We start from the raw sequence: 27,808 nt of genomic DNA, 5'->3' as shown, positions 1-27,808 counted from the left end.
CAATCTAAGAGCGAAGGAAACCATAAACTACAAGAAATAATACCTGAAGTGAGCGACAAAGAATCGACGGCATAAATCAAATGTTTTTTACAATGCATCGATCTGTAGCTCTCTGCTTCATCTGTCCGAATTTTCTCAAGCAGAGAGCTACAGTTCTGCAGCTATGTTGACAGCAGATATTGAACATGCAAGTAATGTCAGAATACCTAAGATTTCAGGTTCCTCATCCCTAAGACAGTATGGTGGGTTTTTTTTTTTTTTTATTTAAAATGCCAACAATTCCAGCATACCTTGCAATTCAAAATTTTGAAAAGAACTTTTGTGAAAGAGCAAGATTTTCATCAAAATGAATAAAATAAGATTTTAAGTTCAATTAATATTAAACATATTGTCTAATTTTGTTAAAATAAAGACCTGCAGGGAACTTATTTGATGTAAGGCAAGCCAACATTGATGATATTGGAGAGGATTTATAAACAGGAACTATTAAAAAATACACAGACTTGAAATATCTTGTTTTGGTACTGCTCTGGAAAAACACAAAACACACTGAAAATGATGAAATCTTTAATACATGACTTTTGTTTTACATTAAAATAACAAAAACATACTATAATAATGATAAATATGTTTTTTTTTCTAAAACTCACCAGTTTTGTAAATCAAAACATAATTGTCTACACATATATCAATCTTCTACTGACAACTGTAAAATACTCGAGATTTAAATGAGAACTGACAAAAATATGACAAATAATTGAGTATGGCTTGTCGTGACACAATGGAATTTCATCTATGTGAGAATGAGAAAGGTGATACAAAACGCGTCTATGACCTAAAAAATGTCTTTGAAGATGGGTGTTGGATAATGGTAACCATGGCAACAGTCTTGTACAATTTGTTTTGTTTTCAGTTTTTTCATGTAAAACCCTTTTCACGGCATTTTCAGTACTTCCCAGAGTATCTTTTAACACTGAAATTAAAAGAAAGTATTAAAACAAACATCTGTCACTATGTATAATTATATGAAAGCAGGAAACAGACTTTTTTGTCATCTCTTCTCCACTGAACTTAAGTGAACCAAGTACCACGGCAAAAAGAGCCTAAACTATTAAGAAATAACCAAGAGACAAATCCACAGAAATCTATGTGAAGTTTTCTGACGCCCATCATAGTTTTCCACATGACAATTTGAGAGAGAATGACCCAATACATAAAATACATATTTCTACATCGAGTCGAATGCAAGTCTCTACATAGAGCACACAAGTACTTCATTTTCTTCTTCCAATCAATGTATCTACCTTTTGTCATCTATAATATGTGTCAGAAATAGATAAATGCCACAATTTCCCTGCTCTCCAGCTGAAATAAGACACGATCTGATGACACAGATCAGGAGGAATCACACCCAGCTAGTCTATTCTCAAGTATTGGATTACATGCTAGCAGCATTGGTTATAGAGGCTGGTTAGTAGCAAGCACCCAAGTGAAATCGGAGAAAACTGTGATTTATTGTTTCTGAATATAATAACAACAAAATCACTAGTCTTCCAGAACTCACTGGATAAAGATTAATAAGCATTCCCATCACCAAGCATGCCCAGAAGAGGAGTTTGATTATATAATTAACATTCCAGCATACCTAACAACTGGTCAGATTCTGCATACCATTACCATGCAAAAAGGTGAGAAATAATTCAAAGAGTGTGGTAATGATTTCACATAACAAACATCATATATTTAACTATGCTGGTAGATTTAAGCAAACTATTCCAAAGTCAATTTCATCAGAAAAATTGTGCCATAGCCCTTATACCATTACCAATACCATTCTACCATAGCAAGTGGATATAACCTATGCAGAAAGCAGCTCTAGAGAGTGAAAATTTAGGAGAAAAGCATGCTCATGGTTCTTCATATTGAAGATTGAATGTGCTAAGAGATTATATTCTGATATGAAAGACTGTGAAAATTACAAAGATTATAGTATACATTGTACAGGCCATATAAAGGTAAAATATGAGAGCAGAGTAGTTATTGGGTAAATAGCAGAAGAGTATATGGATTGCTGAGTGTTCAATTTCTCTGAATATAAATTATTGTAAATTCCCTACAATGACATGTATGAAGAGATTATGAGACTAAAACTATTATCAAATACATGTATAGAATCTATTTTTTAGTACACATAACTTACCTTCAATTAAGGATGGCAGTATTTGTCCTTTTTATTTTACCTACCTAAATATCTTTCTGGTTTCCTCTCAAGAATGTTAATAACTGGTGTTTACTAACTGGTGACCCAATAATCAATCAACAAGTATACATATTTAATGACAGTCCACCCCCTGTAACTGGTGTCCACTCTGATCTAATTATATCACACCTAGATGTCACTTCACTCTCCACTACCGCTGGTTACCATGGCAACATAATGACTCCGTCAACTGTCCAATCAGGTGACACTTTATGTTGGTCACACAAATCCCCCACCTGTCCAGATGTCGTTAATAATTAATCTAGCCTTTACCTCAGGTAACATTAACAGAATACCTGTCAGAACTTCATTATATCTAATGACAGGTGCAAATTGCATTGTTCTGAGCAATTGCAATGTAATCATTATAATTTATTAAAAGCTGCCAACACTAAATACAACCTCAAGTATTCATACTAATCCTTCCCCTGAGAAAACTCTGATCCATTTCATGTATACAAGCAGTCCAGTCTTACTCAGTATACGTACAACATCACTGACTAACTGATCTATTCACATAGAGAGCATATTACCTGCCTCTGAGGAAGAAAGCAGAGGATTGCAATGATAAACATCTGATTTTATACCTGTTTACTTCCAAACACATAACCTATTAAACACAGAAATAGAGAGTACCTCTTTCACTTAGAAGTGTTCCAAACACAAATTCTCTTTCTAGAGTGATAACTTCATCGAACAACACTGAGAGCTCAATCATAAATCCACTGAAACATTTTGCTTATGACTCAATTTTGTCCTATAAATAGAATCCCTTGACCTACTTACCAGGCCTAGTAATTGTATCCTCCTCCTCCCCTATTGTAGCGGCCTCCACCCCCGCCTCCTCCCTGGAAAAACATCACAGCTTAGTATCACCTGACATTACCCTCCCAGCAACCAGCCCTGTGACACCTGCACCAGGTGACTCTTTATAGACACAGAGTTACACCTCCATGTCTTGTCACGAAGGAATCGGACAAGTGAATATGGCCAGCATAAGCCAAAACCTCAGATAGTTGAGAAAGGAAGGACGTAAGGACGTGGGGTGGTGGACTCTAGTGGAGGGGTGGACTTTCCCAGGTACAATACTTACCTCATGTCTTACCTAACTGAGCATGGCAAGAACTACCTACCTGCTTTGTAAAAGAAATTGGGCATTTTGGATCTGTTCATGGCTGCCAGTGATAGTGATGATTCGGTCATTAGAGCCGGGCAGGCCCTCATCAATGACTATCTGGGCATTAGACTGACGCCGTATTTCTTGTATACGAACACCACCCTTTCCAATAATAGCTCCAGCAAGCTAAAATATGGACATGATTTTGGAATAATAATTGATCATTAGTGACAATTTAGACAAGGTGTTGAAATGGGCTAAAACTGGATGAAGAATCTTGAGGAACTTACGTCCTTTGGAATGGTGACTTGGGTTGAGGGTAAATTTCCTTCGTTTCCAAACATCTGACCCATACCACCCTGTGGAAAGAGATCAAGGGAGATTACTCACAGGTTTAGATTCAACAAAACCTATGAATGGGCACTACCTATCTGCTATAAGGGGGTCCTAGTTTGGGGGCGTGCAAGAGAGAACAAGAACCAGATGGGGGTGTGGAAGGCACCTTAAGATATTGAGGGTGAACACAGACCGGGCCTGAAGGCTAGATACGGGGCAGGGATCTGAGGTTATGACTTACTTTGACATATCTTTCTGCATCAAACAGGCTGCTTGCTGTGGTTTAGTTTAGTCATATACAAAAGTAAAATGGTTTATGGCATACATTTTTCAAAAGTTTGAAAATCATGCATTTATTTTGTTTCCTAAAAAGCTTTTCTGGTATAATTTGGTAACAAAAATAATTCCATTTCAGAAAATCTTATAATCTCCAAAATTTAACAGCAATGTTTGTTTTTTTTTCTGAAATTTTCTTAAGTTGTTATACTTCTAACTTTTCTTTCCACTAGCATGTCTTATCTATAAACATCTCAAGTTTTTAAACATCTTTTTAACTAATGATGTGCTTGAGAAACCCTATTTAGTTTGTGTATTAAAAGTGACACAATTCAAAAGGTTTTTAACACTATCATCAATTTATCATGCAGATTTAGTGATCTGAGAGCTCAGAATTAGCACTAAATTTTCCTTTTTTTTTAAAGCTAAAACTTTAGAAACAATTAATTTAAAGGAGAGATAGAGAGCTATTTCTAATTGTTTGCTTTTTTTTTTCAAATCTGTAAATTTCATCCTTCGTTTCATTTAAATAAGATAAAAATTTGAATTAAGAACTACTTACTGAATTGTCTTGAGAGAAATTTTGACCCATTCCTCCAAAGTTATCATAACCATCGTCATAGTTATCTCCCCCTCCAAAGTTGTCATAATCACCACCTCCATATCCTGAAAGGAGATAGGAAAATTTTTACCATGTCAGTATGAGCACAAAACTATAAAATCAGGAAAATTCCACAATGAATACATTTCACAATTTCTATGTAGTTATCATCACCCATCAAACTAAAATAATCTTCATTTCTTGAAATTGAAACTCCATAAATAGAGGATATTCAATGTTTTGTAGTTGAATATGGAATTCATTTCACGAGTGGGACAGGATTTTTGATATTTTCACGAGTGCGAAGCACGAGTGAAAATATAAAAAAAATCCTGTCTCACGAGTGAAATAAATTCCATATTCAACTACAAAACATTGAATTTTCTGTTTATTACATTTAAAAAAAAAATCTTTGATTTTTCCTTTGCCTCTGTCTTTTTGTAACACAGTCATAGGTTCGTGACGTCATAGTTGAGCGGTTGAGACGTCATAGCTATGTAAAGTGAAAACACTGTAAACATTGATTTAGCAACATATTTTTGGTAATTTTGACAGTTCTATTCGCTCTCAGAATGGTTTATTTATTTCCATCTATCTTATATTAGGTCAAGGAAGATTTTTTTACAGCAATCTTTCTTATGGGAAGGGAAATCGAGAGTTTTCCCGCACTTCTGATATTCGTCACACTGTGACAGGATATCATTTTGATATCCTTTCACACTGTGACAGGATATCATTTTTATTCAATGAATAAATTACAGTATTTCACGGGTGAAAATGTAATAATAAATCATCTTTAACATATGCTCAATGATTTCCCACTTTATGAACTTATTAAGAAAGCTTAAAGATTCTGCACCAAAGTTTATATAAATCTGACCCAAGTCTGTAAGTTGTCAGTTTACTTAGGTAAAGTATATGCTATCAACTGACATGTACAGTGGTATTTATTTGGTTACTCACCGCCACTTCCTCCCATGCTGCCGCCTCCAAAGCTACCACTGCTACCACCGCCGCCGCCACTGCTTCCTCCAAAACTACCACCTCCTCCTCCTCCACTGCCACCACCAAAACCGCCTCCCCTACAAAGACAAAAAGTTCATAATTGATTTAATAACATCTGGAAACAAGGAAATGTTCTTCTTTATGTAGCACCCAGCACCTATAAACTCTACAATAAAGTTTCTTTTATGTTAATAGAAAGTAATATTTATTAGTATGATCGGGTTCAATTGGCTAAGTGAGCTGAGTTCACAGAACACGACCATACCCATATCCTCCCATAGCACCACTGCCCATCGGCCCACCGCCAAAGTTTCCTCTGCCGCCCCTGAAAAAAGGAAAAACCTCCCATACACTAACTGTCACCCACACAAAGAACTCCTCCTACAAACTTACATCTCTTTATCTCTAGGATTCATCTCCTCTCCAGATGAAGGGACCATTAATGGTAAACTAACTTGTTAATCCCCTATAAACACAAGGCATGACATTCTGTGAAACACCTACCTTCCTTGGCGGTTTCCTCCTTGTCTGTTTCCACCGCCAAAGCCGCCGCCACTGCCTCCTCCGAATCCTCCACCGCCTCCGCGGCTACCACCGTATCCTCCTCCACCGCCACGGCCACCACCGCCGCCGCCAGACCTCATCATACCACCACCGCCGCCACCTCGACGGAAATCTCCACCGCCGCCTCGCATACCTCTGTAATGGAAATTTAACGTAGATATTTTTAAAAAGTTCATTATTGAATTGTACCTGTAGTTTAAAATGCCTCAGGGCTATGCCAGGAAAAAAAAGATCTGAAAGGTTTGGGATGCCCCTTTCCCCTTTTTGCAGCTCTGAACTACAATTTAGTACATCAATAAAATATTTGTTCAATGTTTAATTGGTAATCTAAATTCAAACTCGGTGGCATTCCACCTCTCTTTAATAATTTTCACTGGAATAGCTCCTGAAAGCAACATTTGGCATTCAATAAATAACTTCCACAAGTCAGCATAATAGTGTATAAACTGATAAAGATCTCTCCATGGATGCTTTTCAATGATAAACTCGACAGTACCTGCCGCCACCACCTCCTCCACCTCTCATGCCCATGGGTCCACCACCCATTCTACCACCTGGTGGTGCTCCTCTGGGGCCACCTTTGCCACGGCCTCCTTCTGAGGCACTGTAACCACCATAATCTGCCACCATGAATTCATCCCAGTAAAGTGGGTCATAGGGCTGGTTTGGGCCCTTGGGTGGTGCCTAAAATACAAATTAATGCACGTTATTTTTGCTATTCATAAACTATGTGGAATGTGATAAAAATCTTACAAGATAAATTTACACTAGCAGATTTTACATTTCAGAACACTGCACTCAAACACCCAGGATAAATGGGTATCCAGCAGCAGACAAGTCTTTGTTTAGAATATAGAAGTTTAACAAGTCAGAGAAATTTAGGCAACAAAGGGGTAAGATACAAGATTGAGAAAGCAGCACTTTCAAGCTGCCAAACATTATAATCAAAAGTTGTGCAATCAAAAGATGCTTCATGTATAAGCATTCAACTTCAAATGCACTAATTATCATAGGTTTTGACAAGAGATATCAATACTAAGCTAAAATGTCAATAAAATGTTAAATAAGTATGAGGGTCTCTGTGTTCAATAAAGGTAAGCTTTTAAGCTTTATATTTGTTGACTTCATGGCTGGTTTCTACAGTCCCTATAGTGAAGACATTACTGTCTGTAGGAGATAGACATTACCGTTTGTAGGAGATCGTGGATGGTCTCTATACAGTCCACCACTGTCTTTGGCTTTCCTCCTATTGCCACCACTCGCTCTGTGGATTCGGGACAACACTGAGAATATACTTTGATTTGTGCTCCAGTTCTCTGTCAAAGAACAAACAATGTGTAATGATATCTAACAACTATCATACACAATTCTTATGAAATAAAATATAACAAGTATCAGTCGATTCTGAAGTCCAGTAAAAAAGAGGGGATAAAAATGACCTCGAATACTAGTAAACCAAGGGTGTGTGGAAGCTCTAGTGTAAATGTGCAAATTTTCATTCCAAGCTTTTCCTACGATATAGTTCTTCACTCTGAAATTCTTTTTTAATTATAAAAAGCCACACAAAAAAAATTGTGCATGTTCATACTGACCTCTCTGAGTTCCTTGATTTTGAAACCTGCTCTACCGATGATACATCCTGCTTGACTTTGGTGAACAAGAAGTCGCATCTCACAGTCAAAATCATTGTCTCTGTAGTTTTTATACTGAAACAAATACAACAGTCAATCTTAACCCTTTACTTTTATCTATTTACACCTTTTGAATTTATTTTATATTCATAAAACTTCAAGAAAGAGAGCAATCAAACTTTGTATAAAATGTAAATTTTCTTTCAATGTTCGTCGTTTAGAAATTAATTGTGGTCAGGTGACTTACATCCTCTAGCTTAGGAATGATGTCAAGGACACAGTCCAGTGCTGTTCCAAGATTGGCCCCAATGGTCAGCACCCTGTAAGCATACAGAATTAGATTACACACAGGGCACAACCAAGCCTTCATATTTATAATGTTCAGCAAAGGAAAAATCAAATGTAGAGTGCATTTGTTCAATAAAATTAAAGAAGAAAGCATTGGCAGAGCATCCTTTTTTGTTGAATAGTATTTGTTTATTACATTTGCATTCCATTACATAAGCATTAGAATAGAAACTCTTGCATTATTTTGATATAGAAATGCTTCAGTGTTGAGGAATTTGTATTGTGGTATTTCACAATGTTAATGGTGAGTCTAGAGTCACGGCAGAGTGCAGTAGAGACAGCAAAGCATAACCCCTCATGACTGATAAGTCATCAAAGTCGTATATATGACCTTGACCTGTCTGGTATAAGGATTTTCATCCTTCAAAAGACAGGGTTTTGGATTTGACTTTATCAGAGATGAGGGGTCTTGGTAAAGCTTGACTACTTCACTGGCAAAGTAGACACAACCTCTCAAAAGAAACGTAAGGGTCACATTACAACAATTTAAGATATTAAAAAAAAAGAAAATAGGCATCAACATTTACAAGACTGGCAAAATTTGCAATATATCAAGGCCATGAGGTCACTCTGAATGGGATTTCTTTTTTTCATTTATGTAAAGAAGTGTCAAGCCAGTATTAAGAAGGCTTGAAAAAAACATTTGAGTGGCATCTCAAGCATCTGTTTGAGAGTAAAAAGCCCCAGGATTTATTGAGCTGCTACCAAACATCACTGAAAAAATTGGACCCCTCTGAAGTTTCCTCTGCCATAAATACACAACTACATCCACACATTGTGTAAAGGTTGCAGAGTGCTAGGGTAAATTATAGGACACCTTTCAAAAGAGGACATCTTACAATTTACACTAAAAGTGTACTAGTATTCACGATCTAGATATAAAATCATCACAAAAAGCACAACCCAGTAACTCTAACCACCCATGTCAAGAAAAATTCCAACCACCCCTTGTTCCTTGTTAGGACCTGGCCGAGTTTACACCTTAGGAAGTTCTAACACACAGCATTTCTACAGATAATATTAACAAGGCCAAGCAGTTACAAAGGAAGCAAAAAGATCTGTTTACTTTCACAAACACACTGGTAATAAGGCCTGTTGTCACAGACACCAATTTTTACAAACATATTTTAGTGTAAACTCGCTCAGAACTTGATTTTGTCCAAACTTGTACGATAACTATATACATATAACAAACCAATTAAATAAATAAAAACTATGATAAGAAACATATATATAAATATATCTGTTTTTAATTTTTTTTTAAAAAAAGGTCATGATTCATTACATACATGATAGCAGCTCAAGGGTGAGTTTATGATTAATCATATGATGAAAAGGAAAAAAAATGAAATGAACCAATTCTGCAATGTGGAGAATTGGAGGATGTCATACCGTTCGGGGCTTGTCGAGTCGGGCACTGTTACACTGGCTTTGTACTGCATCGTGGGGAGGGCAGACCAGGTGGACCAATCCAGTGGGCGGGTCACGGGAATCAATTCAAACATTTGAATTGGACAGGGCGGGGAATGGGAGAAAAGGAGAAAAAATGTCACATCAGTTAAACATAGGGCATCAGAAATGTCTAACGGTATACAGGTGTTTAATGGTTTACTGAATCGTTCACCATCAAAACAATTTCTTACTTCCTTCATAAACTTATCAGATATATATATTTATTAAATTCCAAATCGATTTGTATTTTTTTGGAAGATGGAGAAGATAAAATTTTTCAAAATGTCTTTTCACTCTGAAGGACAAATAATGTAATAAAGCAGCGTAGCTATATTTAATCTTCTGAGGAAGGTTACATTTAAAATCTGGAAGATCATTTGTCTGCAGAAAAGAACAAGACAGGTACATTATCAATATTATAACAATGGCAAAGTCATAATATGCTGCAGATTACATTACACAATGATATACAAGTCCCTGGTCTACAGGTGCCAAGGTATCTGATCTCATTTAGCACTAGGATCCCAGGGTGAATATAGAATTTATCTCAGTCTATGTGGATCTTAACAGATTTCAGGTTCAGCTAAGTGAGTTCTGGATTTAATGAATCACAGCTGATGATCTCATGGACAATTTGTGTCTAAATTTGAATACGGAAACTCAGGAACTTTCCAGATTTTCAAAAAATTTTGTTTGGATGTTTGCCAAAAAATGTTGTGTGACGAGTGATGTGCAGTCATGGTAACGCGTACTTACATCCTGTCGGAGTCTTTTAATGTTGCTGCCTCCTTTTCCAATGATAGCACCAGCATTCTACAAGGAAAAGAAAAAAATAATCGTGATCTCTTACACCCAACACAGGAACTCATGTTACACATATGATGAAATGTTAAGCAGCTTTAACTAATTTTATTGCCTCTTACAATTTATCTAAAGCACTGCTATTCCACTCTTTAGCCAAAATTAAAATTTTGTTTTTGTATATATCAATTCATATTGATTTTTGTACATCATTTGTGAAAGATTCTTCAAGGTGCACTGAAGTTTTAAGAACCATGTACCATTTAAAATCAATATTTGACAATCGAACATTTTCTTAAAACTAACAGAGTTTCCAATAAAATCAATAACCTCTGTGATAAAATTGATACCATAATTGCTCCTGTGTAAGCTCTCCCAGATCAATATTTCTGGATGTTTTATTCTGACTTTACAAGGCCTTCCCACTCTTCACCCTATGGATACATAACCTGCCACCATATGTTAACTTAATTGAACATTTCTTTGACTTTTTTTGTGGCAGGAAGCAGCAAATGTTTGTGTTGGACTATAACGCCAGTTAATTTCCTTGTATTTCTACTAATTACATGACTGTCGAGTTCCAGGAAGTGTTGGTTCTGAATCAATAAGCTAGACCCCGTCCGAGCCCCCAGGTGACAAATTTTTACCTGGAATAACCGTTATCTGATCATAACCTCCCTTATCAAACTCCAATTTTTTCCAATTATTGCAAATAAAAGGAAATTTTGCCAACCGCTGGAAAGGAGAAATTCTGTTTCAGTAAGCCTTACTGGTACCAAAATCATACAATTATGATTATCATTTTACCCTTCAGCTAACACTATCCATAGAATAGAGCAATTTCCACATTCACATGTGTATACTTGCAACTCATTACTTTAATCATTTTTACCACGTGTCAAATTCTGGGTGACTATTCAGTAATTCAGCTTTAAATTTTTAAGCTTAAAAATGAATGATGCATTCCCCTCCCCCATCCTCCCACTCCCACAAAATGAAAATTATGACATGGACAAAGTTAAATGTCAGGTGTTGTCTATAACTAGCATCAACCACGCTGTTAGTTTTATAAGAGATTCAGGCAGTAGTTTATGGTAATGACAATTTACATTGATATAGCAGCCTCTCTAACAATGCTTTTACCTAATGCCCTCAGCTACAAACCATATATTACACTGTCCTTGAATAATTCAGCTGCTAACAAATATAACTGAGATCATTACTAAGTCAGATGTCTTTATAATCTTACCTTGCTGGCCAGTAGAAACCTCAGTTCCACCTTGGGTCCATCACCCCTCCTTCGCTTATGATCATCTTCATCTTCCTCGTAATCATCATCCAAAGGACGCTTCATTCCCACTGAAAAGAAGATGCAGCATGCTTATCAAAGATAACATATAACAGGAGATAGTCAAATAAATACAGATTCCTCTTCTTGCCCTATTTTTTTCTAAGGGTGTAAGCAGTCATTAATGTAAGCCTAAAAACATTCCCTTTTATGTGGATGCTGTGGGAGAAAAGTTATGCTAAGGGTTTCTCTTCTCTCTTCTTTCCAACGATAATATCCCAATTCCTGCTGTTACTACCCACTCATAAAAGACAAAATATGAATCTCCTGATAGAAGAAAAAGAATCTCCATATCAGACACAAGACATTCTGCACAAGAAGAAATGTGGCACTAATCAATACCAGGCACCCACCTGAGCCAGAATAACCCAACGCCTTGCCATCTCCAGTTGATGTTCATTCTTTCCATTGTATCTTCAGCCTTCCAACCTCACCTCTAGATCTGCAGCACAATCTCTCTCCCCTACCTACACCTACCAACTGGCCAGGTACAAGTGACAACACATCATATACCCACTAATCAATTCTCCTACCTTTCCTTTGCTTCTGTTGACACGGTTGCCAAGTAACAGCCAATCAGAAGCTGCCACAAGGAAGGAGCTTGAGGTACTAACAGTATAGCTCCTGTCCATTGTTGTGGACAATATTACATCATAGTAAAGACTATCAGATGATACTTCTCACAACACACCCCGATCAATAAAATGTACAAAGGAACAAGCTAATTTTTGTCCATCCATTTTTTTTTTTGTTTAGTGTAATCATTGTGTGCATTAATCAATAGAATACAGAACAGAGTATTGGAGAACAGCTGTATTGATTTATAGGGGAAATTTTATAGTGGTCTCCTGGATATGATACACCTGCAGCAACCTGACATTTTAATGCTTCTCACAACACCCACACTACTTTTTTTACATCCAAAGATATTTAACTTTCAAACTAGATTCAATTTTTATAAATTCTTCGCACAATTTTAACTATGTTTCAGAATTTAATGCAAACTTTAATTTGCTGTCATCAGCATAAACTTGTTCCAATTCCAGTGTATAATTTTATGACTCAATTATTTTGCTTAAACATAGCAATGTCTTAAAGAAAGATACATTAATGCAGTAATAAAAAAAAATTGATCTTACTGTCATCATCCATGATGGCAAGTGTGACTTTCAGAGAATGGTTCCTAGTTCTGTTTCCAAAAGATGCTGTTATATATTAAATCAAATCAATCTGTAAGAAAAAAAAAAGAGAGATAATAAATTCTGAGGCATAACTTGCCTTGGTTTAAAAGCCAACCAAAGACCAAATGCTAAATACTGCGACCTACTTTTGATTAGTCATGACTAAGTTTTGTGCCATAGAAGAACTAGTAGGCTCTCTCATGACACAAGATCAAAGTCCCCACTAACAACATTATAATTTTTCCCCTATTGATTACACCTATCTCTTGATCTTTCTGCTTCATTTCACCATTCTGAAACTGAGACAAGCTCAGGTATAAAATATTCAGTACCTGCTTATCACAGAGGACAAATTCTGCAAATAATTCAATCCTAATTTCTAACCATTCCTGCATTCTCAAATTTGACATGTCCAATACAGAGATAGCCATGCAGACTCTTTGCCTTCCATATAGCGTTTGATCTATAACCATTGGCCAGTATAATTTGCTTTCACTTGTACCTGGATTTTAAATGTACTATGGTTTCTTTTTCAATAGTTCCAATTGATCTGTTGGAACATTACTGTTGACAGAACTTTTATTTTGAGGCACACTGGTCCTCCCCCCTCATTGATCTGTGCCCCTTGTTACACACAGTTTCTTTGCACCATTTGTCAGCATTGTTTTCTAACAAAGCACCTGCAATTTTTGTCTTGTTGATCAACATCCACTGCAAACAAGGCAAAAGTAACAGACATCGAGTTCCCAAATTTGGTCAATATTGAACAAACATTTGTTGATGCTTTACTTTAAATGGATGTCACACAATAAGGTTTTCTCAGGGATAAAATCAATGACCAGCACCCAGCTGGGATAAATTAGGAACTTTTTACCCGAAAGACATATATCTACAGACATGGTGTTGTAATGGTTAAGGTGAAACAGGACATGAATACTAAAACATAACATTATTGGGAAACATCCAGGATAACAAATCTACTAAAACATTACATATTAAATTAGGACTTCAAAACATCAGGGGTAACAAATCTACGCATATGTCTTCATACAATGTATCATTATTAGTCCCATCAACCCACCCCTACACATAAAATTGCAATTAATCAGCACTACTTCTACAAGGTTAAGATCATCCCAAGTAGTGGTATATTGGTATTAATATCACTGCCGCAAATAAAGAAAAATGTTACAGTCCGTTTACTTTACACTTACATTGGTTGGTAGTAACTTAATTGGTACAAGTTAAAAAAAAAAACAATTGTAATGAAACAGCGTTGAATACAACTTTTTGCCATATGCTACATAATTTTTTTGTTGGGTTATTATAGCTGTTTTTTAAATTAACTTTTGCTTTGTGAAACAGGAAGTTTTACATCATTTTACCAAGAAAGTCTATTTTAGGCTTTTCTTAAAAGTTTTTTTTCTTTTGAATAGCACAATGCACAACATAAAAAGTATCAAGATAATTCGACACTGGCAATGAATAGCTTACTCGTCCTCTTTGTTTGCGATGAATGGTAAACCCCAGAAAAAAACCTCTTTTGTTTTAAGGATCAATGCTTTAAAGTTAGTCTACTCGGCTATTATTGTTCCCTTTGTCACACTTTGGAAATTAAAGTTTTGAAGGTCTGCCTTCAATTCATTTCCCATTTTAAAATGAATATAATCATGCCGACATTGTTTTCTTATGAATTTTGACAATTTACTTTTGTAAGGTATTAAAGCTAGTGATTCCAGCCTAGAATTTCTTAGTTCCTCCTGCATAATATATTGACTTGTGTTTATCAGATGGTACAGAACAATTGCATAATAAGGGTCCTGATATATGATAGGCCTAAAACAACATATAAACGTGTGTACTAGCCCTAAAGACAAGTGTTGTAGGAATTTCTGTTTCTGTGCCGATTCTCTTATTACAGAACATGAACATTCACAAGATCAAGCATGAACATATACAGAATCACCTGGCAACCATATAAAATCAATATTTTAAATTCTCCTGCAAACTATATAGGATATTGGAGTCTTTGAATTCTCTATCAGAGAGAGAGATGGAAAAAAATATCCCCTTTTCCAATCAACTTCAATGCACACCATACGGTATTGAGAACTAGGGGTATTTGTCTCTTCATAATGATTTCTCCCTCAACTACAGGTTTCTTTGTTGTAGCCTCTGTCTTGAATTATTCATAGAAATTGATATATTGTAAAAAGTTGTCCTCAGCTAATGACTTTTGATATAAAAACAGCAATGTTGTTAGTATTGATTGGACAGGTGGAGATTGTCAGGCGAGAAACCTCTCTCACCTTTTTCATATGCTACAGCCAATCCGACAAAATCACAACTTTATTACAAAACTAGGAGAACCATACCAACTTAATCAGCACTTTTCCATAATGCCAGTGGTTGAATTTATGATAGACTGGAGAAAAGGTGTGAAAATCTTATTTCCACACGTACGAGTCATTGGTTTTTGTTTGTTCAGCATTGTCTTGTTATCAGAAGTATGAAATTAAAGCCATATGAAATTAAGTTTTATCCATTTTTAATCAATTTCAAACAAAATATTAAAATACTTGTATAAAAAAGAAGGCTTTCATGGTCTCTCATTCTTAAATCTCAAATAATATAAATGCATTCCCCATACATATGTACATAACCCATTAATTCAATTCTTGATACAAAGCATACTATGACAATATTAAACATATTAAATACAATCATTTATTATTTAGATTACATTTAATTTATTTAGAGTATTACATAATCTTACCCTTAGCACACAAAAAACACTACCCTGTCCAGCAAACAAGCAGGAAGCTAAAGTTTGGGATTCCCAAATTTCCTACTTTCGTTTTGATAGCAAGTTTTCCATTTAAAGGCCGAGCTTGACCTACTTGAAAATCCGGTGGTAGTGCAATTAAGCAAATTTGGTGTAGGGCGGCGCTTACTGCAGCAGCCAAGTTAAAAATAAACTCCAGCATGCTGATAACAGAAGATAGCACATGTGTTTATACTTGGCTAAACAACTCTAGTGATCCTCAGAGATAATTATACAAAGCAGGATTTACAGCACATTCTGCTGATTTATTGACCGGTTATCGGCGATTTAATTAGTTAACACTTTTAATTAAAATAAATTTACAATTATTAATCCTCAAAATGTACACAATAATCTTGGCTCAATATTTTTGGAGTCCATTTCAATAAAGGCTTCCTACATATTTACACCAGATATTATCTCTGTATTTAAATGTTAGTTTTTTATACACTTTTTTCCCTTTCTGGTTTCGTGGTGCATTGGGGTTTCTTGAATGATATACAGAGGTATGCTCCCGGTCAACATTTTCATTCCAGTGGCACACAGCAAGGTTTGATCTAAGTTTATATTGGTCTTCTCCAAAAACAATTCTCTTGTCCTGGAATATGTTCATTACATTATTGAAACTCTCTACATAGAAGGTATCTTTTCCCAAAATATAATCTTCAGGATATTTGTATATAACAGATGCTTTAAGTGTATTTTCTAAAAGTTTTTTGGCAATTTTACTGGTTAATACAACTCGGGAAGGCTCATAATTTTCATCTTTTCTGCATCGTGACTCTGGGTGACACTTTTCATGGGAATTTTCGTAGTGAGGAATTACATTCTCTATACACTCTCGTAGCTTTTGGGGGTTTCCATCACAATGCCGAACAGCCCAATGAATATGAGTGGCAATAGGTTCAGTTTTGTCCACCAGCTGCTCACTCCATGTAAAACCCTCAGACTTCTTACTACCACTGGATATATTTTTTAGTGATTTCTTTAATGCCTTTATCGAATGCCATAAATCATTCTGATTTATTGTTTCTTCTGTGTCCTTAATAAATTTGTTAATACTAAGGTTTCTGTCATGGGAGTGAACCTTGATGGTGACATCGTGGGAGGTGAAATTTTCATAAATTATCTCTGTACCAATTCTTTCGTGTCGTTGAGAAACTGGGTCTTGCTGTTTTGTTACATGTACGCAATCCAGAACTTTGTGACATTTCTCACCAATGGCCACTACAGATGTGTCTTTTGCGTTTTTACGCCATCCATGTCTAGCATCTGTTAAAATATTGATGCCATCCAAGTCTTCATAACTCCCGATTTCTTCATGTAGACCGTCTTGGATGGAATCTGTATATTCAGCCTCGACAGAATTTTTATACGCTTCAAAAAACTGTTTCCTTCTGGCCCAGTTGATGCACCCTATTCCACTTCCATTGGAAAACCTAGTGTAATGAGATGGTAGCATTCCACTACACATGAGGCCATGACCTATTCTGTGGTTGACAAGATATTCATCATTAGGTAAATATGGTGAAGATGACCAGGAATAACTGTGCATTTTTTCTTTGGTACATTGAAGGCGCAAAGATAGAACATGTCCTTTCATGGTTTTCTTCAAAAATTTTAATTTTCCACTGCAGGTTTTTGTATGAGCTTCACAAAGTTCACATATATTTAGAAGTGATGAATCTGCACAAACAAACATTTTCTGATTAACATCCTTCTTCCTGACTTGCAGATATGTTGATGGAAATTGTATTTGATCCTCCTCGACACTTTGGTCCTCCAAGTGCTTTTTTAACCAGAAGTCCAAAAGTTCCTCAATTACTCCAGCATTGTTTACAGGTGCATTGTTCTTAGAAGTTAGAAATGATTTCACCTTTTGCAGTTTTCCTTGAATTTTACTTCTAAATTCCCCATCACCTGGAATTTCAAGCCTAAAATTTGGTGGACGTTTCTTTGATGATTCTTCGTTTTTTGCCATGATTTCTAATGATTTGATTCAAGATTTCTGATATTTCTGAGCAAAATTGTATAGATATATATTAGTTGTCAGTAATACAATACTATCCTAAATTGGCTGTGGGTTTGGGGGGGGGGGGTGCAAAGGGAGAAGAGTACATGTTACAGGTAACAAAAATAGAAATAATTAAGTGTTATCCCTCACAAATATTGTGAATTTTGAAAAGAAAATTATTTATCTAATTTTCAATTTTTAAGTAGTACATATATTTTTTTTTAAATCGGCCACAAAATAAAAAAAAAATTAATCTAAATAAAATTCTCCTTTGTTTGGCCCTGTAACAAAATTGCATAAGGTAATAAACCAATCTCTTATCACCTATTTAATCTTGTGGGGGGTTAGAGTATACTTCACACAGCAGCATCAATTAGTACCTACACTGTAATCAGTTAGAGTCCATCGATGTGTTATTTTATTTTGTAAGCAAAATGGGGGAAAGACAGAGATTAATTTTGGATGTGAGTGAAATGCAAATGGAAGCCATAAAACATTTCTATCTGCATAGCGACTGGGATTTTCAGCCTCTTGACTCATCACAGGAAGAGAAATTTGGCGGGAACACGTGTGTAAAATTAGAATGTGTTGACAGAGGTGCAGACAGATGTAGCATTATCTGTAGATACTGGACTTTTGGGAGCTGAGTGCAGTGATAATAATGATGGTGGTGAAGAAAATTTTTTCATCCCTCAAGACATTAACAGAGAGGAATGTCCATTCTGCCTCTGCAAGCCCTGCATCACGGACGACATCAACAGACAATTATGGTGGGAAGTGGAACCCTTCAGACTGCCCCATCCCAGGAATTCCAAATTACGCAAGGAGAAGTACAAAAGGTTTTGGACAATGCTTCTACATCGTGGAGTATGGAGTGATCCCCGATATGCTGAGAAAAAAATGCGAGCGTTGGAACATTATCAACCAGGACAGGAGTGGCACAGACGTGACATAATGCCAACATGTGTAGTAAAACTTGTGAGAACATGGCTACCTAATCCAAAAGATGTTCAATACATGGGTCATTTGTGGGAATAATTTTATGGTTGACCATCACATTGACATGTTTTATCTTTTTTGTTTGGATAATTTGGACTGTTTGGACTTGCCATTTGTATTTTGTGTAAATGTTGTGAGGATTTTAAATTTTATTAATTATTCTCATTTCAATACAGAGTTTAAAAAAAATCTGAATTATTGATTTTATCTTTTGGAGATTGGATTTATCTAGAGATGAAAGTAAGTCAAACACTGCAGCACTGGCTTTCTTGCCGCCATGCCTACATGATAACACAACATCCGGTGTAAACAATAACAAACTAAGTCACGCCCACTGCTGCCAAATTTGAATTTCAAATAGAAATAGAAGCCCTGCTTCAAATGTTTCAATACAAATTACAGCTAAGAAAAAATTTTTGAGTACATTTAATTTGAGACCAAAGGTGCACACTGTTGAGAAGAACAAGCATGACAAAAATCTGATGATAAAAAAATTTCAGTATTTTAGTATTTGTGAATAACTCTCTGCAATCTGAATGTGGCCAGAAAAATCAAATATACCACCATTTTTCTCATTGGCTGCTATTTATACTCCTATGTCCTCCTTTAAGTTTTAGGAGTACCTCTTATCACTTAATGCACCACTGAGATGTGTTGTGCTCTTGACAATGAGGACATGTCCTGACATGAAGCATAGAGCATACAAAATAACTAAAGCACAGAGCATACAAAATAACTAAAGCAAAGAGCACACAAAAGAACTGCACAATGCATATCTACCAAAACCTATTGATTGCAATATTGCAGCAAAATTGAGATAAAATTCTGCAATTTTTTGCTTTAATATTTTGTTTGAAATTGTTATATTGCCCCTATATTTCAAAACAAAGACATTTAGAAAGAAACAAACAAATCCCAGTACTTGGTCATGATGTTAAAATTCTAAGAATAAAAGCAACGAAATTAGACCCCCCCCCAAAAAAAAAGAATTTATCAAAGAATTTATTAAGATATAAATTAACTTGTTAACTAAAATTTTTTTCAGGAAATTGTATGCACATATCTAATTGCACAATATTTCTCAAAGAAACTGAGTTTATCATGAAACAAGAGATGTTTCACTTTGTAAAACACTTATGCCCCCCCCCTCCCCCCAAATTGAAATTTTTTTAAGTCCAAGGGGCATAACTCTGTCAAAAATGGTGCGATCGTACCCAAAACAGAACTTGGCCTATATATATATCTGATAAATCTATATACAAAATTTCATTTCAATATGTTCAATCTCTGCGAAGAAAATGAACGGAAACTGCAAATAAATGAAATTTTTCTAAGTCCAAGGGGCATAACTCTGTCAAAAATGGGCGATTGTACCCAAAACAGAACTAAACCTAGATATTTTTCTGATAAATCTATATATTATATAAGAAGATTATTTTTGTAATTTTCATTGGCTGAAATGACGTCACGTGATATTTCTCCTTTTGTGATATCGATGCAAAAGCACGTCGGCAGAAAATGATATCGCACGACACAGCATTCAGTTGCACTGAAGTTACGTAGAACGTGACGCCATAATATAAGAAGCATCTTTTTAACCATTGTGACGTAATGACAGCCAAGTCTGTTTAGGTAGGACTGTGTCAGTTCATTCACTTTGATTGTTTATATAATATAACTATTATGGACTTCAGTGAACTGTCAGTTTGTGGTTATAAGGACTTATGGCAATATTGATACTGACCTCAGACACAGAAAATGATAGCGACCTTGCAGGCTCGGTCGCTATCACTTTCTGTGTCTTCAGTCAGTATCAATTGCCATGAGTCCTTATAACCACATATCTACCTACACTGAAGTCCATAACTGTATAATATTAAATTTCATTTCAGTATGTTCAACCTCTGCGAAGAAAATGAATGGAAAGTGCAAATAAATGAAATTTTTCTAAGTTCAAGGGGCATAACTCTGTCAAAAATGGCGCGATTGTACCCAAAACAGAACTACACCTAGATATTTTTCTGATAAATCTGTATACTAAATTTCATTTCAGTATGTATAATCCCTGCGAACAAAATGAACAGAAACTGCAAATAATTGAAATTTTTTTATGTCCAAGCATAACTGTCCAAAATGGCGCAATTGTACCCAAAACAAAACTTGACCTAGATATTCATCTGCGACAGCAGCGAAGGGGGGGGGGGGCATAAAAATGAGTTTTATACAAAGAGCAGGGTTCGACATTCGCGCTCGTCACCTCGTCATTTCCACCCTGAAATGATTTCGGACGACCTGATTTTCAGTCTGGCTCGCCCAAATGACAACCTGGGACAAGTTGGGAATATTTAAGCCTAATAACGATGATTAATATTTTAAACTAAACTTCATAAGACCTTCAAAACATCAGCCGAGTAGATTTTCTTCCTGCCAAATCTTCGTTCAATCAATCAGCTGATGCAATTTTTACTAAAAGTCTTGAATAAAGTTTTATTTGAGATATAAAATATGTCAACTTAGTCAACAATCACCTTAAATATAAATAGTAATAATCATCATTGTAACATTTTGCATTTCCCCTACAACTTTCTGATTATAATGATCGTTTTCTGCTGCTAGGCAGCCATGTTGGGTGTCCACTGTAATATAACACCTGATTAATTCAGTCCAGGGTTATTTGACCCTATTTGTTTAGGCCTTCATGGCAAGTGAAAATGAATATTTTAAGCTACAAACTTTAGCATTCTGCATGTCTGATTCTGCTTATATTTTTGTTTAATAAAATACTAGAAGACATCTTTACATTCCAAAAATGTCTGGGTTTACATTTTTTAATACAAAAACACAACTTCTACTAATTATCATAACAAATTTTAAACAATTTTCACATGAAGTTTTGTTTCTATTGATATTTTATTTGGACGACCTGAAATTCATTCGGGCAACCTGTGATCAAACCAAGGTTGCCCGAATGGCGAGACCAAATTTTGACGAGTGTCGGACCCTGCAAAGAGTTATAAAACCTTTTTTTTATTATATGTCAGAGTTCTTGAAATCTTTCAGTCCTGTCGGCAAAACCGATAAAAACAACCAAGGACCGATTACTTTGCGTTCCGAGTCAGTCCAAATGACCGGTAATTGTTGAAAGAAGAACTTTTGACAATCCGACCAAATTTTCGTACGAATTCCCTTTAACCAACTGATCTAAATCTTTCAAATGCTTTTCTGTATCTTGTAATGGCTTGTAATGATAAACCGAAGTGCCAAACCATGATTGGCCAACTAATTTGTTGACGGCGCTAAGGTAAGCCAGGTGACAAAATCACACTAGATTAAAAACTTATGAAGAAAATGGACCCCCACAAGAATTCAAAGAAAGTTGTACATGTAATACCACGATTAAATCGGCATGAAGTGTGCAGTGTTTACTGACGCTGGGTGCACAATGTATTGATGATAAAATTCAAATACAGTTTTCATCTTTTTATTGAATTTTTTTTTGGGACTGATAGAAATCTGTCTGGGCTGACAAACTTCACGTGGCAGTCAGTCCAAATGACTGACAGCGAAAAAAAGATTTCAAGAACTCTGTATGTACTCTGTACTAAATCTTTATTGATACATGAGTATCAATTTTTTTTTTTCAGTAGCCCTTCACATTATCATTATTATCTGTGCCTACTGAAGACTTATTTCCTATAGTCCTAGCTTTTAAGTACTTCATTTTGAAGTCAGATAGATTTCCTCCAGCTTGGTCTTTTATATAAGTGTTACAAAATCAGACCAAATCTACCAACAAACTACTACTATCAAATTGAATTGGCAGCATACACTTGATTTTTAATCAAAGATTACAGAGTAAATCTCAACAAATGTTGTCTGTACGTAAGACTGCAAGGCAGTCCAACATCAAACTAATAATCTAGTAGTGTACATCCCAAGACACAACATTTCTGCAATTTTGATCTGATAGAGCTTGTAGTTACTTGGAAATAGATTTATCCAAAACTTCAAACTAGTCACTCATGTAGAAAATGTAATTCAGTTTTAGCATCTGAAGCTAGGTTGCGAATTCCCTGTTGAACCATCCATGAACAGTCTTTGCCATATTTTTTTCAGCACATGCCCTTCAGTCAGGTGTATCCACTAATTATAGCAGCCCGAACAAATATTTAGAAGTCCCGAGTTTTGTAAAGTATTTTATCATTATTTGCTAGCACTCTTGAGCGATAGCAACTAAGTTAGTGAATATATTTGAAATATGCATGCTCGACTTCACGGTCGGGGTTTCTGGGAAAACAACTGTTGATAGACTGTATAACATTTCGTTTTGTCAAACAATAATAGACATGATCCAAATTTAAACTGGCCTTTCCCATCTGATTAGCTGCAATAATGTAGCCCTCTCCGATTTTTTTTTTTTTTTTGGGAGAGGGCTACAACTCCTTAGGATCTCTATAATGGCGCAGATGCGGCAGTGGATCACTCCCGCACGGATTTCGGCTCAAATTATCAGTAAACGGCTATTTTATTATCATCTCTTACCTGGAATCCAAATATGTAATTATGCAAAACATAAATCGATCCAAAAATATTCACAGCGATCCATATATCGGTTATTTTACGTGTGTGTCAACAGCTTAACTTGAATTTATCCGCCATGTTTACTGACCTTGATGGATTGTATTTTGGGACAGCCAATGAGAATTTAGGTTCTATAGGAGCGGATCTACTAGGAATTCCCTTATTTTAAGCATACGTATCGCTGTTTGCGCAAAAATAACACTTGAAATGGTCTTATTTATCGATGTTTTTGTAATATATTATAGCACAATCGTTTATAAACATCGACATTTGCTTTATTTGGTTGTTCCAAATTTCAAGCGAAAGTCTCACTACGTCACGCGTGAACTGTCATGGCTGCTGGGAAAGACACAGATTTATTTTACATGGTTTTCGAGTTTAACAGGCTATGTTGTTGACAGTGAATAAAAATTCCGTCTTATAAGAAGTAAGTTTAATGTAAAAATAATTTATTTTGCCTCCAATCACCCGTATCAAAAAAATATATTTGCACCATTACGGAGATGCGATGGAATTGTAGCCCTCTCCAGAAAATATCAGATAAAAAAATCGGAGAGGGCTACATTATTGCAGCTACCATCTGATAAACTCGATATACATTTCGAACACTAAAGAAATGCAAAAATTGTCATCAGGGGAAATGTAAAAGGAACAGAAATTCCATTTTTTTTCTTTTGCTTAAAAAAATTGGTTGAACAAATCCATAAACCAACTTAAAAAAAAAAGGCCTCATTATGTTTATGTTTTGATCATGTTACCACCTACAGCCTACTCCGGATATATCGAAATTCAGGGGACCATGCAAATTATTTCAATATATCCGTAATTCAATATAAGCGAAATCCTGAAGCTGCCATTTTAAAAGTTCAATCCCGATCTAAAATAAAGAAGAACATACCCGAACAAATTAATTTGGTCATCGTTTCTCTATAACAGTGAACAGATAACATGGTATATTAGTCCTAGAAAGTTTAAATAAAATTGTTTCTTTCTGTTACATTGAAAAGACAGTCTTCAACCTCATTATTATTCCCCAATCACATTTATTTACGTTTTGGAGAAAAATCACCAAACTAAAACGGATAAGTACTGCTGAATGTTGCTTGTTATGTATTTCATCTTAAGTGTACTCATCTATTTCGAATTTAGCCATTAACAGTACATATTTAATTCCAAAGTAAAAGGATTTTTCTAGATCTGTGGGAGTTACTATATTACGTTTAGCCTCAATATGTTCGTATAATATAAGTGAAAACAAAGAATTTAACAGTGAATAATTTTATTTTGTAAGAGCATGCAGGTGAAAACTTAATTATTCACATCTTTGTATATCAACTAGTCAATCAGGCATAATTTCTGTCACCAACTATAACGACAGCCACCAGGGAGTACTTCAATATAATCGTTATGAAAACAACTTATTATCACCTGTTGGGACCGATCAGTGGCTTCAATATATGCAATATTTCAATATGGTCAATTTTTTTTAATATAACCGTTATTTTAATGCAAACTGAAAGAATACGAGAGAGGCAAAAACTGAGGATTTATTTTTATTTCAAAATAAGCGATTTTAATATAAGTGGAGTAAGCTGTATTTGGATGTTTGTGTTGCATTGTTATCCTTCGGAAATGTTATTCATGTCATTGAACACATCTGTTAAAATCTGTTAAAAATTCATCTGCAACAACTATCATGTTTTTCTTGTAAAAAAAATAAACAAAGTACCTTTGTTTTATAACAGAATTAATTGTATTTACAATTGATGCAAATCTAATTTCCAAGATTTCATTCAATTGTGAACATTTTCAAAGAAACTGATGTATTGCTTTTGCAATTTTCTTTTGAGGATGCATCAACTGACACATTCGTTCGCATATGTTTTGGTAAAGATTTCAATCCGATGCCAGATAGATAACATTCAAGCTCTATAGAGCTCGATGCCATAAAAAAAATCCCTTTAGATAGTCTACTTGTGTGCCAAGCAAAGAAATCAGACCAAGACTGTAGAAGGAGTAGCATTTTGAAAAATTCTTTACAGACAGAAAATGATGGACACCTTACTATCGCATACAATCTTCTGGTCTCTGACCAGTAGAGCTAAAATTTTGAAGTACTAGTAAATGTCAATTACACACAAACATGAAAATTATCCTCTATTTCAAAATTTTTTTTCTAGGAAACAGACAAATGGCCTATGGGCCCAGTGATTGGGAAGGGCTTGCGCCACGCGCCATAGTCGCATTGAAGTGAAAAATGGCGCATTAAATCATTCAATGTTTGCGCCAAGGTGCGCATTCAATTTTTAGCGATCTTATTTGGAAACATTTTGCGTTTGACATCATTACTTGTTTTACTTTCATTTTATTGCAATCAATTTTAAAACAACAAATCTCATTGGTGGAATACCGCAAAAAAACTGCTTCCGCTTTATCAAAGCACCTAGATTCGGTACATTACGACATTTATTTGTAGGGTAGGATGTGTTCAATCCAAATTGCGATGTAATTCAACGCAAAATACGGATAAAATTATCTTATTTGCGGTTTTATTTAAATTTGGAGCATTGCATGTGTTCAAAATTAGATTCGAATCCGATCGGTTCATTAAAAACGTGTTTTCTTTCGTACTTCACATTTGTTTGTCATTTTGTTGTTTCTTAAAATGGCCCCTCAGATTATTTGGATGGCCCATTCATTTTCAAAATGGCCCATTGAAATTTTTGACAGTTGCGCCATAGTCCCATTGACCATTTTGGCCTTCCCAATCACTGTGGGCCACACAGTCATAACAGCAGGTTTTTTTCTCATGTAACCAGTACTGATAAACGGTACCACTGCCAATGCTGAAATCGTTATTGTTTCCCAATGAGACTAAAAATTTGAATTTCAACTACCAAATACAGTCTTATCATATATACAAAATAATACCTGAAGTGAGAGATAAAAAATTGGCGGCGTAAATCAAATGTTTTTACAATGCATGGATCTGTAGCTCTCTGCTTTATCTGTCCTAATTTTCTCAAGCAGAGAGTTACAATTCTGCAGCTCCTGCAGCTTAAGAGGGAGCTTTAATAACTTAAATTTCAAATAAACAAGAACAATCAACAAGTCAAAAAATAATACATTTTATTTTTGAAGCATTTTGGTAAAAAATACTAACTAGTTTATCAATTATAATGTTGTTATCTTACCATTTATAACCCATTTACCTGGTGATTCAAAAATACCCAAAAGTGATTCGCAATACAAAGGTGTAAATATATAAGACTCCAAAGTCCAATGGTGACGCCAAAGTCCAAACAGTAACCATGTATTTCATATTTATTTGTATTTATTTAGGATCTTGGCATGGCGGGGCAAATAGGCGCAGTAGTACCATGACGTCATAAACTTTTTTTGGTTTTCTGCACCATCAGACTTTGGCTTGTCGAACCAGCAGACTTTGGCGTGACCATTGGACTTTGAAGTCCCATCCCATTTTGGAGTCCTAGAAATAACCCTGTCAAGGCCACTGTATCAAAGATAGTCTCGCCCTGTAATTTGGCTTTCCTTTGATATGGTACCAAATAACCATCTATAAATTTTTAGATAAAATCGTGTGCTGTCAAAACGTAATCATGATACTGAATGCAGGGAAATTTTCGTCACTGTTTTATTTTCACACCCTTTCACCCTACCCTCATTTGGGCGAATTAAATACGAGGGGGAATTTAAAGAATAAAGTAAAATTTCTTAAACTTTAAATGGGACAAAATTGCAAGCAACTGTGAAAGGGTGAAAATAACATGGGGCAAAAATAAACCTGTAAACAGCAAGTGATTCAGAATACCCTAATTGACTGTAACATAATAAGCCAAAAAAAACTCATATTTGAGACGGTCTATAAATTTATATTTATTAGGGCCTAATACAAAAGATAGAGCGCACTCCTCCTAACGGTTTCGCCGTCCAACCTTTTTTTCTATATTATTTACTAGTATTCTAACGATGGCCACTAAATCTATGCTTTGTTTAAAACGCCTTGAATGCTTGATCCGCCTATACTCAGTATGTGCTTGTCCTTGCATGCTTCATGTTTTCAGATGCATTTCACACCGTCACTTTTATTATTATTCATTAAGCTTTTTAAAAATCAAAATACATGTTACACTCTGTACATAATATTCATAACTCAAGCCAAAAACAGTGTACGAGTAGTCGAGCACATTAAAATGACTTGCACAATTTACCACGCCGACTCGTAGCTTATGCGCGAAATCAAATGACCAACCAAATAATTGTGAATGTACCTTACATGTGATCTTTAAGAAATGATTATAACATTGAAATAATTTATGTAATACCTAAGAAGAAACTGCATTGGTGGAAAGACGGACTTGGTCTTTTTCTTTTCCTTGTGCACTGGTATGGGTTTTACAAAATGGCCGCAGCGTGGGTCCGATCGTCAATTTTCGGCAAATTCCGTGA

General features: G+C 35.4%; 2 protein-coding genes across 4 annotated transcripts in view; both read right to left on the bottom strand.

Moving 5' to 3' along the window:
• Positions 1-10,755, bottom strand: part of LOC134258446 (ras GTPase-activating-like protein IQGAP1) — an 80,393-nt gene extending 69,638 nt beyond the window's left edge. The window contains exon 1 of the mRNA XM_062741004.1: positions 10,752-10,755. The gene's annotated coding sequence lies outside the window, so the exon portion shown is untranslated. The remainder of the gene's footprint in view (positions 1-10,751) is intronic.
• LOC134258450 (heterogeneous nuclear ribonucleoprotein K-like) lies at positions 932-27,808 on the bottom strand. Of its 3 annotated transcripts, XM_062741014.1 has the most exons (15): positions 27,685-27,808; positions 12,879-12,969; positions 11,641-11,750; positions 10,347-10,403; positions 9,531-9,574; positions 8,038-8,110; positions 7,752-7,865; positions 7,347-7,475; positions 6,656-6,843; positions 6,100-6,294; positions 5,554-5,672; positions 4,552-4,655; positions 3,668-3,736; positions 3,394-3,563; positions 932-973 (listed from the first exon to the last, which is right to left on the bottom strand). In XM_062741014.1, exons 2-15 carry the CDS (start codon positions 12,889-12,891, stop codon positions 946-948), a joined length of 1,413 nt encoding a protein of 470 aa, XP_062596998.1. In that variant the 5' UTR covers positions 12,892-12,969; positions 27,685-27,808; the 3' UTR covers positions 932-945. The 3 variants fall into 3 exon arrangements, with proteins under 3 accessions (XP_062596998.1, XP_062597000.1, XP_062596999.1); XM_062741016.1 differs by lacking the exons at positions 3,394-3,563; positions 3,668-3,736 and adding an exon at positions 3,047-3,108; XM_062741015.1 differs by lacking the exons at positions 9,531-9,574; positions 27,685-27,808 and having other exon boundaries at positions 12,879-12,905.

This window comes from Saccostrea cucullata, unplaced genomic scaffold (assembly GCF_032062105.1).
Source record: "Saccostrea cucullata isolate Sc308-1 unplaced genomic scaffold, CSIRO_AGI_Scuc_v1 ctg4, whole genome shotgun sequence".
Classification (NCBI taxonomy): domain Eukaryota; kingdom Metazoa; phylum Mollusca; class Bivalvia; order Ostreida; family Ostreidae; genus Saccostrea; species Saccostrea cuccullata.
Note: the sequence above shows the minus strand (reverse complement) of the source record. Positions and strands in the feature narration are given on the sequence as shown.

Excerpts from the sequence above, each read along its gene's own strand:
- LOC134258450 (XM_062741014.1), bottom strand. Across the intron at positions 7,476-7,751 it reads AAATCAAGGAACTCAGAGAG|AGAACTGGAGCACAAATCAA; the intron begins GTCAGTATGAAC and ends GTTCTTTGACAG. Across the intron at positions 974-3,393 it reads CAATTTCTTTTACAAAGCAG|TGTTAAAAGATACTCTGGGA; the intron begins GTAGGTAGTTCT and ends TTTTAATTTCAG.